The sequence below is a fragment of the Malania oleifera genome, chromosome 13 (genome assembly GCF_029873635.1).
Source record: "Malania oleifera isolate guangnan ecotype guangnan chromosome 13, ASM2987363v1, whole genome shotgun sequence".
NCBI classification, from domain to species: Eukaryota; Viridiplantae; Streptophyta; class Magnoliopsida; order Santalales; family Ximeniaceae; genus Malania; species Malania oleifera.
In genome coordinates this window covers 85,364,793-85,377,995 of record NC_080429.1, presented here as the reverse complement: position 1 = coordinate 85,377,995, position 13,203 = coordinate 85,364,793, and the positions used below count along the sequence as shown (strand labels likewise).

Genomic DNA, 13,203 nt, shown 5'->3' with positions numbered 1-13,203 from the left:
AAAGAAGATTATCGAATTGGAATGGTAAGAACTTGCCAAATCAAGATTCAAACAAGATAAGGAAGATGTCCACATCTGAAAGTCAAATTATCAAGCAAAAAGGATCAATTGAAAATAATGATGTGTATTTTATCAAAATAATTAACAAGTCAGTTTCATTAACAACAAATGAGGCACGACAACAAAAGAGACTCTTAGGATTAGAAGACCTAGAATTCATTAAATCAAAATATGACAGAATTCATATTGGAATGGTCCAAGTAAGGCTATTTCCTTTAACAAGAGTAAGACTTAACAAGCTAGTCTGTGTTGTTCTTCGTGATGCAAGACATCATGAATTCAATGACTCCCTTTTAGGAATGCTAGAATCAAACATAGCAGAAGGTCCAATTTATTTTGAATGTTATCCAAACATTAGAGCAAATCTTAATGATGAATCATTATACAAACTTTTAACACTTGATATTCAAACCAAAGGTTACAATATGGATTCACGAAGCTTAAATCTTGAAATGATTTATCGAGTTTATTAGAAGGCAACAACTTTAATAATTTTACCAAATTCGCTTCAGACAAGTGAAAAAGGAGAAACAATTATGTTACAAGCCAATTATAATAGGAAATCTTGTTTCTCATCCCAAGAAACTTCTATGGCATGAGATTCAAGCCGGGGGAGATTATGAATTTACAAATCTAAACGAAACAGATCATCAAATTATTCCTAAAACACAAAAAACAGTTGCTACAAAAGTTATTCAAGATGAAGAAGGAAATGTTAAAATTAATTTTCAATCTTTACTCACAAGAAGTCACAGTTTAGGACAATCTTCGAAACAATCAATAGATATAGAAAGAAAAAGTATTTCAAGTCTCTATACATATGTTGAACCAAATAGAAATCTCAAACTTAAAGGAGTCGATTTTGGCCCTGAAATACCTCAAGGATATTATCAAGAAATCCCTAAATCAAACTCTCCAACCGAGTCACAAATTTTAACAGAAGAACAAAGAGAAATTCTTCATGAAGAAAATCAAAGAAAAAATATCATGGTTATAAACAAGGAATTTGAACCAAATATGAAAATGATCAAAAGAGACTATTATCATGAACTTAATGAAAAAAATAGAAAGCTATTTTTCAAAAAATATAATCAAGAAGAAAGAGAGCAGATTAAATCAGAATGGTTTAAAAAAATGGAAAAATTAGAAGAAAACATCCCTTTCTTCAAATTTGTCAAAGAAAGAAAAACAATAAACGTTATTCAAAATCCTATAAAAAGTTGGAAGGCCAATGATAATTATTCTGCCAAATCAATTCATCATCCAGAAAATTCTATCAAATTTAATTACAAAGGAACATAGATTATTGCCTCGTCATTTAAAGAATCAAAAAGGAAAACTGATATTGATCAAATAATTAGTCAAAATAATTATACAAATCAAATGTTAAGATCAATGACTACTCAATCAACAAGGATTGAAGAACAACTTGAAAATCTTATCGAAATTAAATCAAACAGTACTTATGAAAGAGATGAATCAAGTAAGTCCAAAGAAAGACTTGAAGAACCAATTAACTTCAATACATTAGATCAAAGTCTAAAGGATTTCAACTTTGACAAACAAAATGAATTACTCATTAAAAAAATTGATGAATTAGTCAGTCAAACTTCAAATCTTAAGATAATACAATAACAAAAGAAGAAGCAATTAATGCTCTTGAAGAAAGTTTTGAAGTTAATAAGATTAAAGATTGGTCCAAGAACAGGTTTGCTTCAATCTACTCAACTCTCTCTTTATCGACATCGTTCTCAAATATCTGTGTATGTGAAATTCGAAGTTGTGTTTTGTGTTGATTCAGAGAAATTAGTGATTGCCAACTCTTACTTGATATTCTACTAAAAATGGGAAAATTTTTGTCTTCTGATACTAATCTTGATGTGTATGTTACTTGCTACTTTCAAAGTTCGTCGTTCCACTTAAACGTTTTAAAGTATGAAATCGGGCTATATGCTGTTAGCTACAGTTGCTTTTTGCTTTTATGCTCCATTTATGCATTTTACTGTTGTTATTGCTATATTTTATCGTCTTTGTTTATTTTTGGACATTTATACTCTCTAAGAATGGGTTATTTAATGTCTGCAGTTAATTTTTGGACGTGGCTTAAGATTTGGTGTCGTAGGATATTTTTTTATAACTAGCGGTGATTTGGTATTTAATTTTTGAATTTATGGAGAAGTTTTTATCTGACCAAGATCCAACCTTGTCCAACTTTATGAATTTATCCCTGATTTTGATTCCAAGCTTCTCACTCGCATTTAAAAATGTTTTACTTTTACATTATACTTTTTGTATCCTCTATCCATTTAGAATTATTTTCTGAAACTCAACTGTATTTCAATAGTGTATATTCGAACCTTGGGATGGGATAGGGTTGGATTTGGGATGGGGTAATGGGGTATGTCAGATGGCTTACCTTTTGTTGGGTAGATCTGCTCGCTATCTCAATGAACTGAAAAAAAAAAAAGAAAAAAAAAAGAAGAAGAATACATTGAAACAAACAAAAGGTTTGAACCAAATATGGAAGTTTTCAGAAAAGATTATAAGCACAAGTTAAATAACCTGCAAAACTAAAGAAAAATTTAGAAAGATCATGGATAAGCTGGTTCAAAATATCTAGAAGAACCGGAAAGTTTTTAAAAGAAGTAAAATTGGAACAAAAACAATCTACATGAAGCAAAAAATCAAATAAGAAAGAAATTCAAGTTTCATTAGAAAAAATTGAAAAAAATTAGCAAAGTACAATGGAAAAGACTTACCAAAACAAGATCCAAAAGAAATCTGAAAGATGTCAACAAGTAATTAAGTAAAAGAGTGCCTTAGAAGTTAATGAAAAGTATTTAGTCAAAATTGTTAACAAGTCAGTTTCCTTAGTTACGAATGAAGCTAACAACAGAAAAGACTTTTAAGTTTAGAAGATTTAGAAACTTTTAGATCAAGGTATGATAGAATACATATTGGAATGGTCCAAGTAGGATTATTTCCTTTAACAAGAGCAAGTCTTAACAAGCCATTCTGTGTTTTACTTACAGACGCAAGACATCATGAGTTTAGTGATTCTTTGTTAGGAATGTTATAATCAAACATAGTTGAAGGTCCAATTTATTTTGAATGTTATCCAAACATTAGGGCAAATCTTCATGATGAATCAATCTACAAATTATTAATGTTAGACATACAAACAAAGAATTATAATATGGATTCAAGATCATCAAACTTAGAAATGGTTTATCGAGTTTATTACAAAGTAACAACTGCAACAGTTTTTCCAAATGCAATAAAAGGAAATCCGAAAGGTGAAACCCTTTTATTACGAGCTAATAATGAAAGAATCTCGTTGGTATCTTAACCAAAGAAGCTTATTTGGCATGAGATTCAAACTGGGGGAGAATGAGAATTTAACAATCTCAATGAAAATGTTGATAAAAAAAATTAGAAGTGTTCAAAAGACGAATGCTACAAGTATTATTCAAGATCAATATGAAAATGTCAGAATTAATTTTCAATCTTTATTAACAAGAAGTAGAAGTGTAGGACAATCCTCAAGATCAAACATAATAGAAGACTTAGGAAGAAAAAGTATCTTAAGTGTTTATACTGAACCTAACAGATATTACAAACTTAAAGAAGTCAATTTCGAACCAGAAGTTCCCCAAGGATATTATTCTGAAGAATCTAATTCACGTACAATGTCTCAAGCTTTAGATGAAGAACAAAGAGAAGCTTTAAAAGAAGAAAGTTAGAGAAGAAAGCAGAAATTACATAGACAGAAGCTTACTTGACAGAAGGAGGGAGAAGAGGGAGAAAGAGAGAAGTTGAGTGGAGCTCGGAGACTCAGGCTTTCCCTAGTGGAAATTAAACCCTCAACTTGGTGCGAGGGAAACATAAAAGAAAACTTCTAATTTATAGACAAAAAGGCTCAGATTTGAAAACATTTGGAATTCGGGGAAAGTAGTGCGATGCTCATTGGGCCCCATCGTCCACTAAAGTCTTCATAGGTTCCTTACAGGACACTCGAGCTGACACAAGAGACAAGAGATAAAGTATGGGTTACTGCAGATGGACGATAGCATTTCTGAGGCTAAGCCACAACCACAACTTTATCAGACTGACTTGACAGAAAAGAAAATACAACCCTGGCCGAAAAGTGGACAGGTGTAAACGATAAAAATACAAGCTGGGCCAATTGGCTTACAGTTGTAAAACTTACTTGATAAGTTCTTAGATGTGGACAAAAGGCTTGTCAGTGTTTGAATAAGTCTTGAAAGATGACAGGGTAGCCTGTTAATTTTTGAATAAGTGGAGCCGAAACTTTTGACAATTTCGAGGGAAAATTTTGTTTTCTTCTCAAGTCTTCTTCGAGGAAATTTCTTCTCAAACACTGGAAACTTACTTGATAAGTTTTGAGACGTGGACAAAAGGCTTGTCAATGTTTGAATAAGTCTTGAAAGATGACAGGGTGACCTGTTAATTTTTGAATAAGTGGAGCCGGAACTTTTGACAATTTTGAGAGAAGATTTTGTTTTCTTCTCAAGTCTTCTTTGAGTTGAGCAGTGCAATCATTTTGAGTAATTTTGACCTTGTAGAGGATTTGGACTTTCTCGATGATATTGTTGACATAGTATCATCGTCTTCAAGGGCTTTCTTCTTTTCTTTCTGAATTTGATAAGGAGTTTCTGGGGCAAAGGGACTGAGCAAGCCATGCACAAACTTTTCCTTCAGGCATGGAGAATTTATCCCACCAACGAACTTTAATATACTCAAAATTTGATATGAAGTCAGGATTCTGGCAAATACAAATTGCTGAAGAAGATAAATACAAAACTGCATTTATAGTTCCTTTTGGCCATTACAAATGGAATGTCATGCCTTTTGGATTAAAAAATGCTCTTTCAGAATTTCAGAATATTATAAATGAGATTTTTAATGCTTATACAAAATTCACAATTGTTTACATTGATGATGTTCTTATTTACTCAGAATCAATTAGTCAACATTTTAAACATCTTAACATTTTCTATGAAGTCATTAAGAGAAATGGATTGGTTGTTTCCCAACCAAAAATCAAATTATTCCAAACTAATATAAGATTTTTGGGTCATCAGATTTGTCAAAATAAAATTACTCCAATTCAGAGATCATTGGAGTTTGCTGACAAATTTCCAAATGAAATTACAAATAAAAATCAATTACAAAGATTTCTCGGGTGTCTTAATTACGTTGCAGATTTTATTCCAAGTATCAGAATTCTCGTCAAACCATTATTTAAAAGACTTAAGAAAAATCCCCGTGCCTGGCCAGAAGAATGTACTCAGGTTGTCATCAAAGTTGAAGCTTTAGTTAGAACACTTCCTTGTCTTAGTATCCCAGACCCTAAAGCATTCGTGATCGTTGAAACCGATGCCTCTGATGCTAGATTTGGAGGAATACTCAAGCAAAAAGTTGATTTAAAAGGAACTCTGGTTAGGTTTCATTCAAGAGTCTGGTCAAGTCCTTAAGTTAATTATTCGACAATTAAAAAAGAAATTCTTTCAATTGTTTTTTGTATTTAAAAATTTCAAAGTGATTTATTCAACAAAGAATTTCTTCTTAGAATTGATTGTGCAAGTGCAAAAAAGCATTATTGAAAAAGATGTTAAAAATCTTGTTTCAAAATAAATTTTTGCCAAATGGCAAGCAATTCTCTCTGTTTTTGATTTTCAAATCGAATTTATCAAAGGAACCTCAAATTCAATTCCAGATTTTTTAACAAGAGAATTTTTACAGGAAAATCATGACAAGAAGACAAACAACTAGTGATTTTTATTCAAAAGAGGTTACCCCCTCAAAAGCCTCCTCTTCAAAACCCTTTGAAGGAATTCCTGTTTCCAACAGGTTTTCTCCTCTCATTAGACCATCAAAACCTCAAACTCCAAGCTTCAGAGAAATTTGGAAGGACAAGTTTCTTCCCAACATTCTTCTCCTTCTCAAAAGTTTTCAAAAGGCTATTTTATCAAAAATTCCTTCGAAGATTTGTTTCCCATTGAACCTCAATGGGGTTCATCTATACCCTTTGAAATTGTCAAAAAATGCTTTTTCAAGGGCTGTCATTTTGATTCTCTTGATGTTCACAAAGATAGTATTAATTAATCTTAATTGAAACCAACTCAGTTGCTATTGATCATACCTTCGATCTTCAAGATGCTGCGAAGATCAATTTTTCAAAAATCAGTTCTCCCTTTGAATGGGGTCAGCATCCGCGTGCTTTAAAAAGGTTTAAAGGGGTTTATGTCCCTCAAACTTATGATTATCAAGATTATCAAAAGATCTGGTTTTATGTAATGTTTGTCAGAAATTTTACCCATTCTTGGTTCATCCATTTTGACCAAAAAATTATCAAACATTTTCCCATATGGTTTCTTTCATGGTTCAATTTCTTTGGCCCAGAGATTGAAATTTTGTCAAAAGAAATTCAAAATGATTTTGACTTATTTCAAAGAAACTTCAAACTCCCTTCTGATTACTCAAAAGATTCAGCAAGTTTACTGTTCTTTTGTTCAATTTTTATGATTACCTGGATTTCTTGCTGAGACTATGTTCTAGTTCCTCCTTCTGAAAGTTCATTTGGACATACAAAGACTTTACAAAGAATATTTAAAGTTCGTTGGTGGGATAAATTCTCCATGCTGAAGGAAAAGTTCGTGCATGGCTTGCTCAGTCCCTTTGCCCAGAAACTCCTCATCAAATTCAGAAAGAAAAGAAGAAAGCTCTTGAAGACGATGATTCTATGTCAACAGTATCGTCGAGAAAGTCAAAATCCTCTACAAAGTCAAAATTACTCAAAATGATTGCACAACTCGACTCGGACGATTCGGACTCTGAATCAGGTTCACTTGCTGCTTCAAATTTTAATCTACTGGGTTTAGACATCGACACCTGGTATAGATTTACTCATGATCCAGAAGAAATTTCCTCGAAGAAGACTTGAGAAGAAAGCAAATCTTCTCTCAAAATTGTCAAAAGTTTCGGCTCCACTTATTCAAAATTTTACAGGCCACCCTGTCATCTTTCAAGACTTATTCTGGGTTTGAGGTTTTGATGGTCTAATGAGAGGAGAAAACCTGTTGGAAACAGGAATTCCTTCAAAGGGCTTTGAAGAGGAGGCTTTTGAGGGGGTAACCTCTTTTGAATAAAAATCACTAGTTGTTTGTCTTCTTGCCATGATTTCCCTGTAAAAATTCTCTTATTAAAAAATCTGAAATTGAATTTGATGTTCCTTTGATAAATTCGATTTGAAAATCAAAAATAGAGAGAATTGCTTGTCATCTGGAAAAAATTTGTTTTGAAACAAGATTTTTAACATATTTTTCAATCATGTTTTTTGCACTTGCACAATCAATTCTAAGAAGTGATTGCAGATGGACGACAACAATTGATATAAACTAATATCAGATTTTTGGGTCATCAGATTTATCAAAATAAAATTACTCTAATTCAGAGATCATTGGAGTTTGTTGACAAATTTCTAAATGAAATTATAAATAAAAATTAATTACAAAGATTTCTAGGGTGTCTTAATTACGTCGCAGATTTTATTCAAAATATCAGAATTCTCATCAAACCATTATTTAAAAGACTTAAGAAAAATCCTCCCACCTGGTCAGAAGAATGTATTCAGGTTGTCATCAAAGTCAAAGCTTTAGTTAGAACCCTTCCTTGTCTTAGTCTCCCAGACCCTAAAGCATTCATGATATTACCTTTCATTTCCTACTATTTTAAGACAAATGTCCTGTTTACAAACATGAGCGTTTGAGATTTTGTATTGTATTTTAAGGGTCGAGTTGGTTGCACTGAATAATTGGACTTTGGTTTTTTCATAATAGCATGTTGGTATGAGACCTTCTTGAATACAATTCAAATCTGCTCCTGTATCGAGCAGAGCACATGCTTTGAGGTCAAAAGTTTTATTAATAACAATTTTAATTTCTAAATACCATTTATGAATATTGACCTTTGATAAGTAATTGAGAAATCCTTGATTAAATTGGAATTGAAATTCTTCTTCATCTTCAGGATTGATTTTTGACTTTCCTTTGTAGTCAATTTTAATAATTCTTGTTTCAAATTGAAACATATTTTGTTTAAATTCTTTATTTTGCTCTTTTATTCTTTTGATTTCTTCTTTTGTTTGCTTTACTTCTCTTTGTAAATCTTGAATTCTAATTTCTTTATTAAGTGAAACTTCTTTATCCTTGAATCTGTTTATAATTTCTTCAACATTATATTCTTTATTGATTTTTGGAATTTTCTCTTTTTCTAAATTTTTCTTTAATTATTGTAAGTATTTGTTTTTAACTTCTGGGTCTTGAATATGTTCAATCATTTCAAATATAATTTTGCTTTCTTTTGAAATAACATTGACTGATTTTGAACATTTATTACATGAGCAAAACCTCATTTTTTCTTGACAAGATTCTTCAGAAGAAATATCTCTTTCTGAAGTTTCAGAACTTGAGATAATTTCATTGACAAATTCCTTATCATAAGATGATAAAGTAGAATCAGATTCTTTTGACTCACTGTTGATGATCAAATTAAGCATTTATCTTTTTAACTCTTTTCCTATGTTAAGTTCTTTTATTTCTTGCTTAATCCTACAATCTTTTGCATAATGACCTTTCTTTCCACATTTGAAACATGTTTTTTGATTTTTATTTAATTTTTGAGTTTTATCTTTGTATTGGGATTTTGAAGTTCCTTCATGTTTTCAATTGAACCATTTTGCTTCATAATTTGACTCTCAGATATTTGTTAATCTTCTTTCAATTTTCCCTAAAGATATTTGTAATTCTTTCTTATCAAATCTTTTACTTGAATCATCTTGTTTATTCTTTACATATTTTAAGAACTTTCTAGTGTTCATAATATTTTGAACTAGTTTATCCATCTTCTTTCTTAGTTTTCTCTGTTTGTATGTTTATCTTTTCCTAATCGGGAACGACACCGAGACCACCCTATATGCACTCTCGGTTTCGGCGGGCTAACCAACGGATTTTCATTGCCTTACCAACGCTTAACGAAAATCAAACATACAAATTTTAAAAACTTTTGAAAAAGTAATGAATAAAACTGGCTCTGATACCATAAACGCCTAGATCATTTTTAAACATCAGGAAAGAATTAAATAATTGATATAAAGTAAAAGATCATATAAAGTAAAAGGACATAAGCATCATAAATTTAACAAGATGATGAAAGGTAATATAAGAGAAGAAGGTAATATAAGAGAAGTTCTCTGATTTAAGGGATGACTACTAGTCCGCTGGTGGGACGTGCTATTATGTCAAACTAACTGGCATAGCCAGGCGTGAATGACAACCCTTGAACAATCTAGAGACTTGATAAACATTCAAGCAGTTGTTTCTGATGTATCAGATCGATTGAAGTCGCAAGTATAGATCATACATATAAACAGACCTATTTACAAAACAAAAGTTATTTTATTAGAGACTTTCTAAAGTAATTACATAAACAGAAGCTTACTTGATAGAAGGAGGGAGAAGAGGGAGAAGAGAGAAGTTGAGTGGAGTTCGGAGACTCAGGCTTTCCCTAGTGAAAATTAAACCCTCAACTTGGTGCGAGGGAAACATGAAAGAAAACTTCTAATTTATAGACAAAGAGGCTCGGATTTGAAAACATTTGGAATCCGGGGAAAGTAGTGCGGGTGCTCATTAGGCCTCATCATCCACTAAAGTCATCACGGGTTCCTTACAAGACACTCGAGCTGACACAAAAGACAAAAGATAAAGTATGGGTTACTGCAGATGGACGGTAGCATTTCTGAGGTTAAGCCACAACCCAAACTTTATCAGACTGACTTGACAGAAAAGAAAATACAACCCTGGCCGAAAAGTGGACAAGTGGAAAAGATAAAAATACAAGCTGAGCCAATTGGCTTACAACTGTAAAACTTACTTGATAAGTTCTGAGACATGGACAAAAGGCTCGTCAATGTTTGAATAAGTCTTGAAAGATGACAGGGTGGCCTGTCAATTTTTGAATAAGTGGAGCCGAAACTTTTGACAATTTTGAGAGAAGATTTTGTTTTCTTCTCAAGTCTTCTTCGAGGAAATTTCTTTTGGATCATGAATAAATTTGTACCAGGTGTCGATGTCTGAACCTAGTAGATTAAAATTTGGAGCAGCAGGTGAAATTGGTTCAGAGTCTGAATCGTTCGAGTTGAGCTGTGCAATCATTTTGAGTAATTTTGACTTTGTAGAGGATTTTGACTTTCTCGATGATACTGTTGACACAGTATCATCGTCTTCAAGAGCTTTCTTCTTTTCTTTCTGAATTTGATAAGGAGTTTCTGGGCAAAGGTACTGAGCAAGCCATGCATGAACTTTTCCTTCAGGCATGGAGAATTTATCCTACCAACGAACTTTAAATATTCTTCGTAAAGCCTTTGTATGTCCAAATGAACTTTCAGAAGGAGGAACTAGAACATAGTCCCGGCAAGAAATCCAGGTAATCATAAGTTTGAGGGACGTAAATCCCTTTAAACCTTTTTGAAGCACGCGGATGCTGACCCCATTCAGAGGGAGAAATAATTTTTAAAATTTTGATTTTTGAAAAATTGATCTTCAGAGCATCTTGAAGATCGAAGGTATGATCAATAGCAACTGAGTTGGTTTCAATTAAGATTAATTCATAAAATCGTCTATCTTTGAGAACATCAGGAGAATCAAAATGACAGCCCCTGGAAATGCATTTTTTGACAATTTCAAAGGGTATAGATGAATCCCATTCGGGTTCAACAGGAAACAAATTTTCGAAGGAATTTTTAAAAAAATAGGCTTTTGAAAACTTTTGAGAAGGAGAAGGATGTGGGGAAGAAACTTGTCCTTCCAAAATTTCTCTGAAGCTTGGGGTTTGAGGTTTTGATGGTCTAATGAGAGGAGAAAACCTGTTTGAAACAGGAATTCCTTTAAAGGGCTTTGAAGAGGAGGCTTTTGAGGGGGTAACCTCTTTTGAATAAAAATTACTAGTTGTTTATCTTCGTGCCATGATTTCCCTCTAAAAATTCTCTTGTTAAAAAATCTAGAATTGAATTTGATGTTCCTTTGATAAATTCGATTTGAAAATAAAAAACAGTGAGAATTGCTTGCCATCTGGCAAAAATTTGTTTTGAAACAAGATTTTTAACATTTTTTTCAATAATGTTTTTTGCACTTGCACAATCAATTCTAAGAAGAAATTCTTTGTTGAATAAATCACTTTGAAATTTTTGAATACAAAGAACAATTGAAAGAATTTCTTTTTTAATTGTCGAATAATTAACTTGAGGACTTGACCAGACTCCTGAATGAAAGCTAACCAAAGTTTCTTTTAAATCAACTTTTTGCTGGAGTATTCCTCCAAATCCAGCATCAGAGGCATTGGTTTCAACGATCATGAATGCTTTAGGGTCTGGGAGATTAAGACAAGGAAGTGTTCTAACTAAAGCTTTGACTTTGATGACAACCTGAGTACATTCTTCTGACCAGGAGGGAGGATTTTTCTTAAGTCTTTTAAATAATGGTTTGACGAGAATTCTGATATTTGGAATAAAATCTGCGACGTAATTAAGACACCCTAGAAATCTTTGTAATTGATTTTTATTTGTAATTTCATTTGGAAATTTGTCAGCAAACTCCAATGATCTCTGAATTGGAGTAATTTTATTTTGATAAATCTGATGACCCAAAAATCTGTTATTAGTTTGGAATAATTTGATTTTTGGTTGGGAAACAATCAATCCATTTCTCTTAACGACTTCATAAAAAATGTTAAGATGTTTAAAATGTTGACTAATTAATTCTGAGTAAACAAGAACATTATCTATGTAAACAATTGTGAATTTTGTATAAGCATTAAAAATCTTATTCATAATATTTTGGAATTCTGGAGGGACATTTTTTAATCCAAAAGGCATGACATTCCATTCGTAATGGCCAAAAGGAACTGTAAATGCGATTTTGTATTTATCTTCTTCAACAATTTGTATTTACCAGAATCCTGACTTCATATCAAATTTTGAGTATATTAAAGCAGTGTTAAATCTGTTGAGTAAGTCTCTTTTATTAGGTATCGGATACCTAATCCATTGTAAAGTTTTGTTAAGTGGTTTATAATTAATGACCAATCTGGGTGCACCTCTTTCAATTTTTGCTTGATTTTGAACATAGAATGCAACACAACTCCATGGAGATTTGCTTTTTCTAATAAGTCCTTTGTTAAGTAAATCTTGTATTTTTTTTTCCACAAAATTTAAGTAATTCTTGATTCATTTGTATCGGTCTTGCTTTTGTAGGTATTTTGTCTTCTGCAAAGTCTTTTGTATAAGGAAGTTTGACCAAATGTCTCTTCCTATTCCAAAATGCATTTGGAAGATTTAAACAAATTTCTTTTTCAAGCTTTTCTTTAAACAATTCAATTTGAGATTTTACTTCGGGAGTTTGAATTTGTTCTTCAATTTTTTTGTGATAAATTTCTCTTGACAGGGATTTAATGTGTTTTTGCTTATTTTGAATAAGATTTATTATGCTAATTCCTAAATCTTTTAATGTATTGACTTCCTTTTCATGCATTTTTTCAATAAATTTAAATGAAATGTTTGGATTACCAATTGTTGTATGAATACCATTTTCATTGACTTTAAAAGGATAAATCATGGTAAAGAATGGTGTTCCGAATATAATTTCTTGTTGAAGTTCAAAATACACAAAAGATTGCTTTAAACTATTAGTCATCCCTTAAATTAGAGAACTTCTCTTATATTACCTTTCATTATCTTGTTCAATTTATGATACTTATGTCTTTCTATAGAATGTTTCCTAATTTGAATTCGAGCACGTGTAAACCCTACGGGGTATAAAATTAAACTTCGAAGAGATAATTAGGAGTCCTTTGGAGGCCAATTAGCTTAGTTCTTTTTAGCTCCTTCAGTTTTAGCCGTCGAGAATCGTAATTGAATTCGTTTTACGTTTGGAATTGTAGAGTTTTAAGTTTTGTTCTTGCTTTGTGTTTTGATTTTGAATTTCAATAAAATTTATGTTTACATTCATGTTTTCCATCTTGTCTTTACGTTTGATTGCTTGCATGATAAGTAGCTAATTTTATAAT

At 31.7% G+C, this 13,203-nt stretch overlaps 1 protein-coding gene across 1 annotated transcript in view; it reads left to right on the top strand.

The window, feature by feature from the left end:
• Nucleotides 1-12,680, top strand: part of LOC131145528 (uncharacterized) — a 53,189-nt gene extending 40,509 nt beyond the window's left edge. The window contains exon 3 of the mRNA XM_058094668.1: nucleotides 12,392-12,680. Coding sequence (XP_057950651.1) covers nucleotides 12,392-12,433 — 42 coding nt within the window. The 3' untranslated portion in view covers nucleotides 12,434-12,680. The remainder of the gene's footprint in view (nucleotides 1-12,391) is intronic.
• The last annotated feature ends 523 nt before the right edge of the window (nucleotides 12,681-13,203 follow it).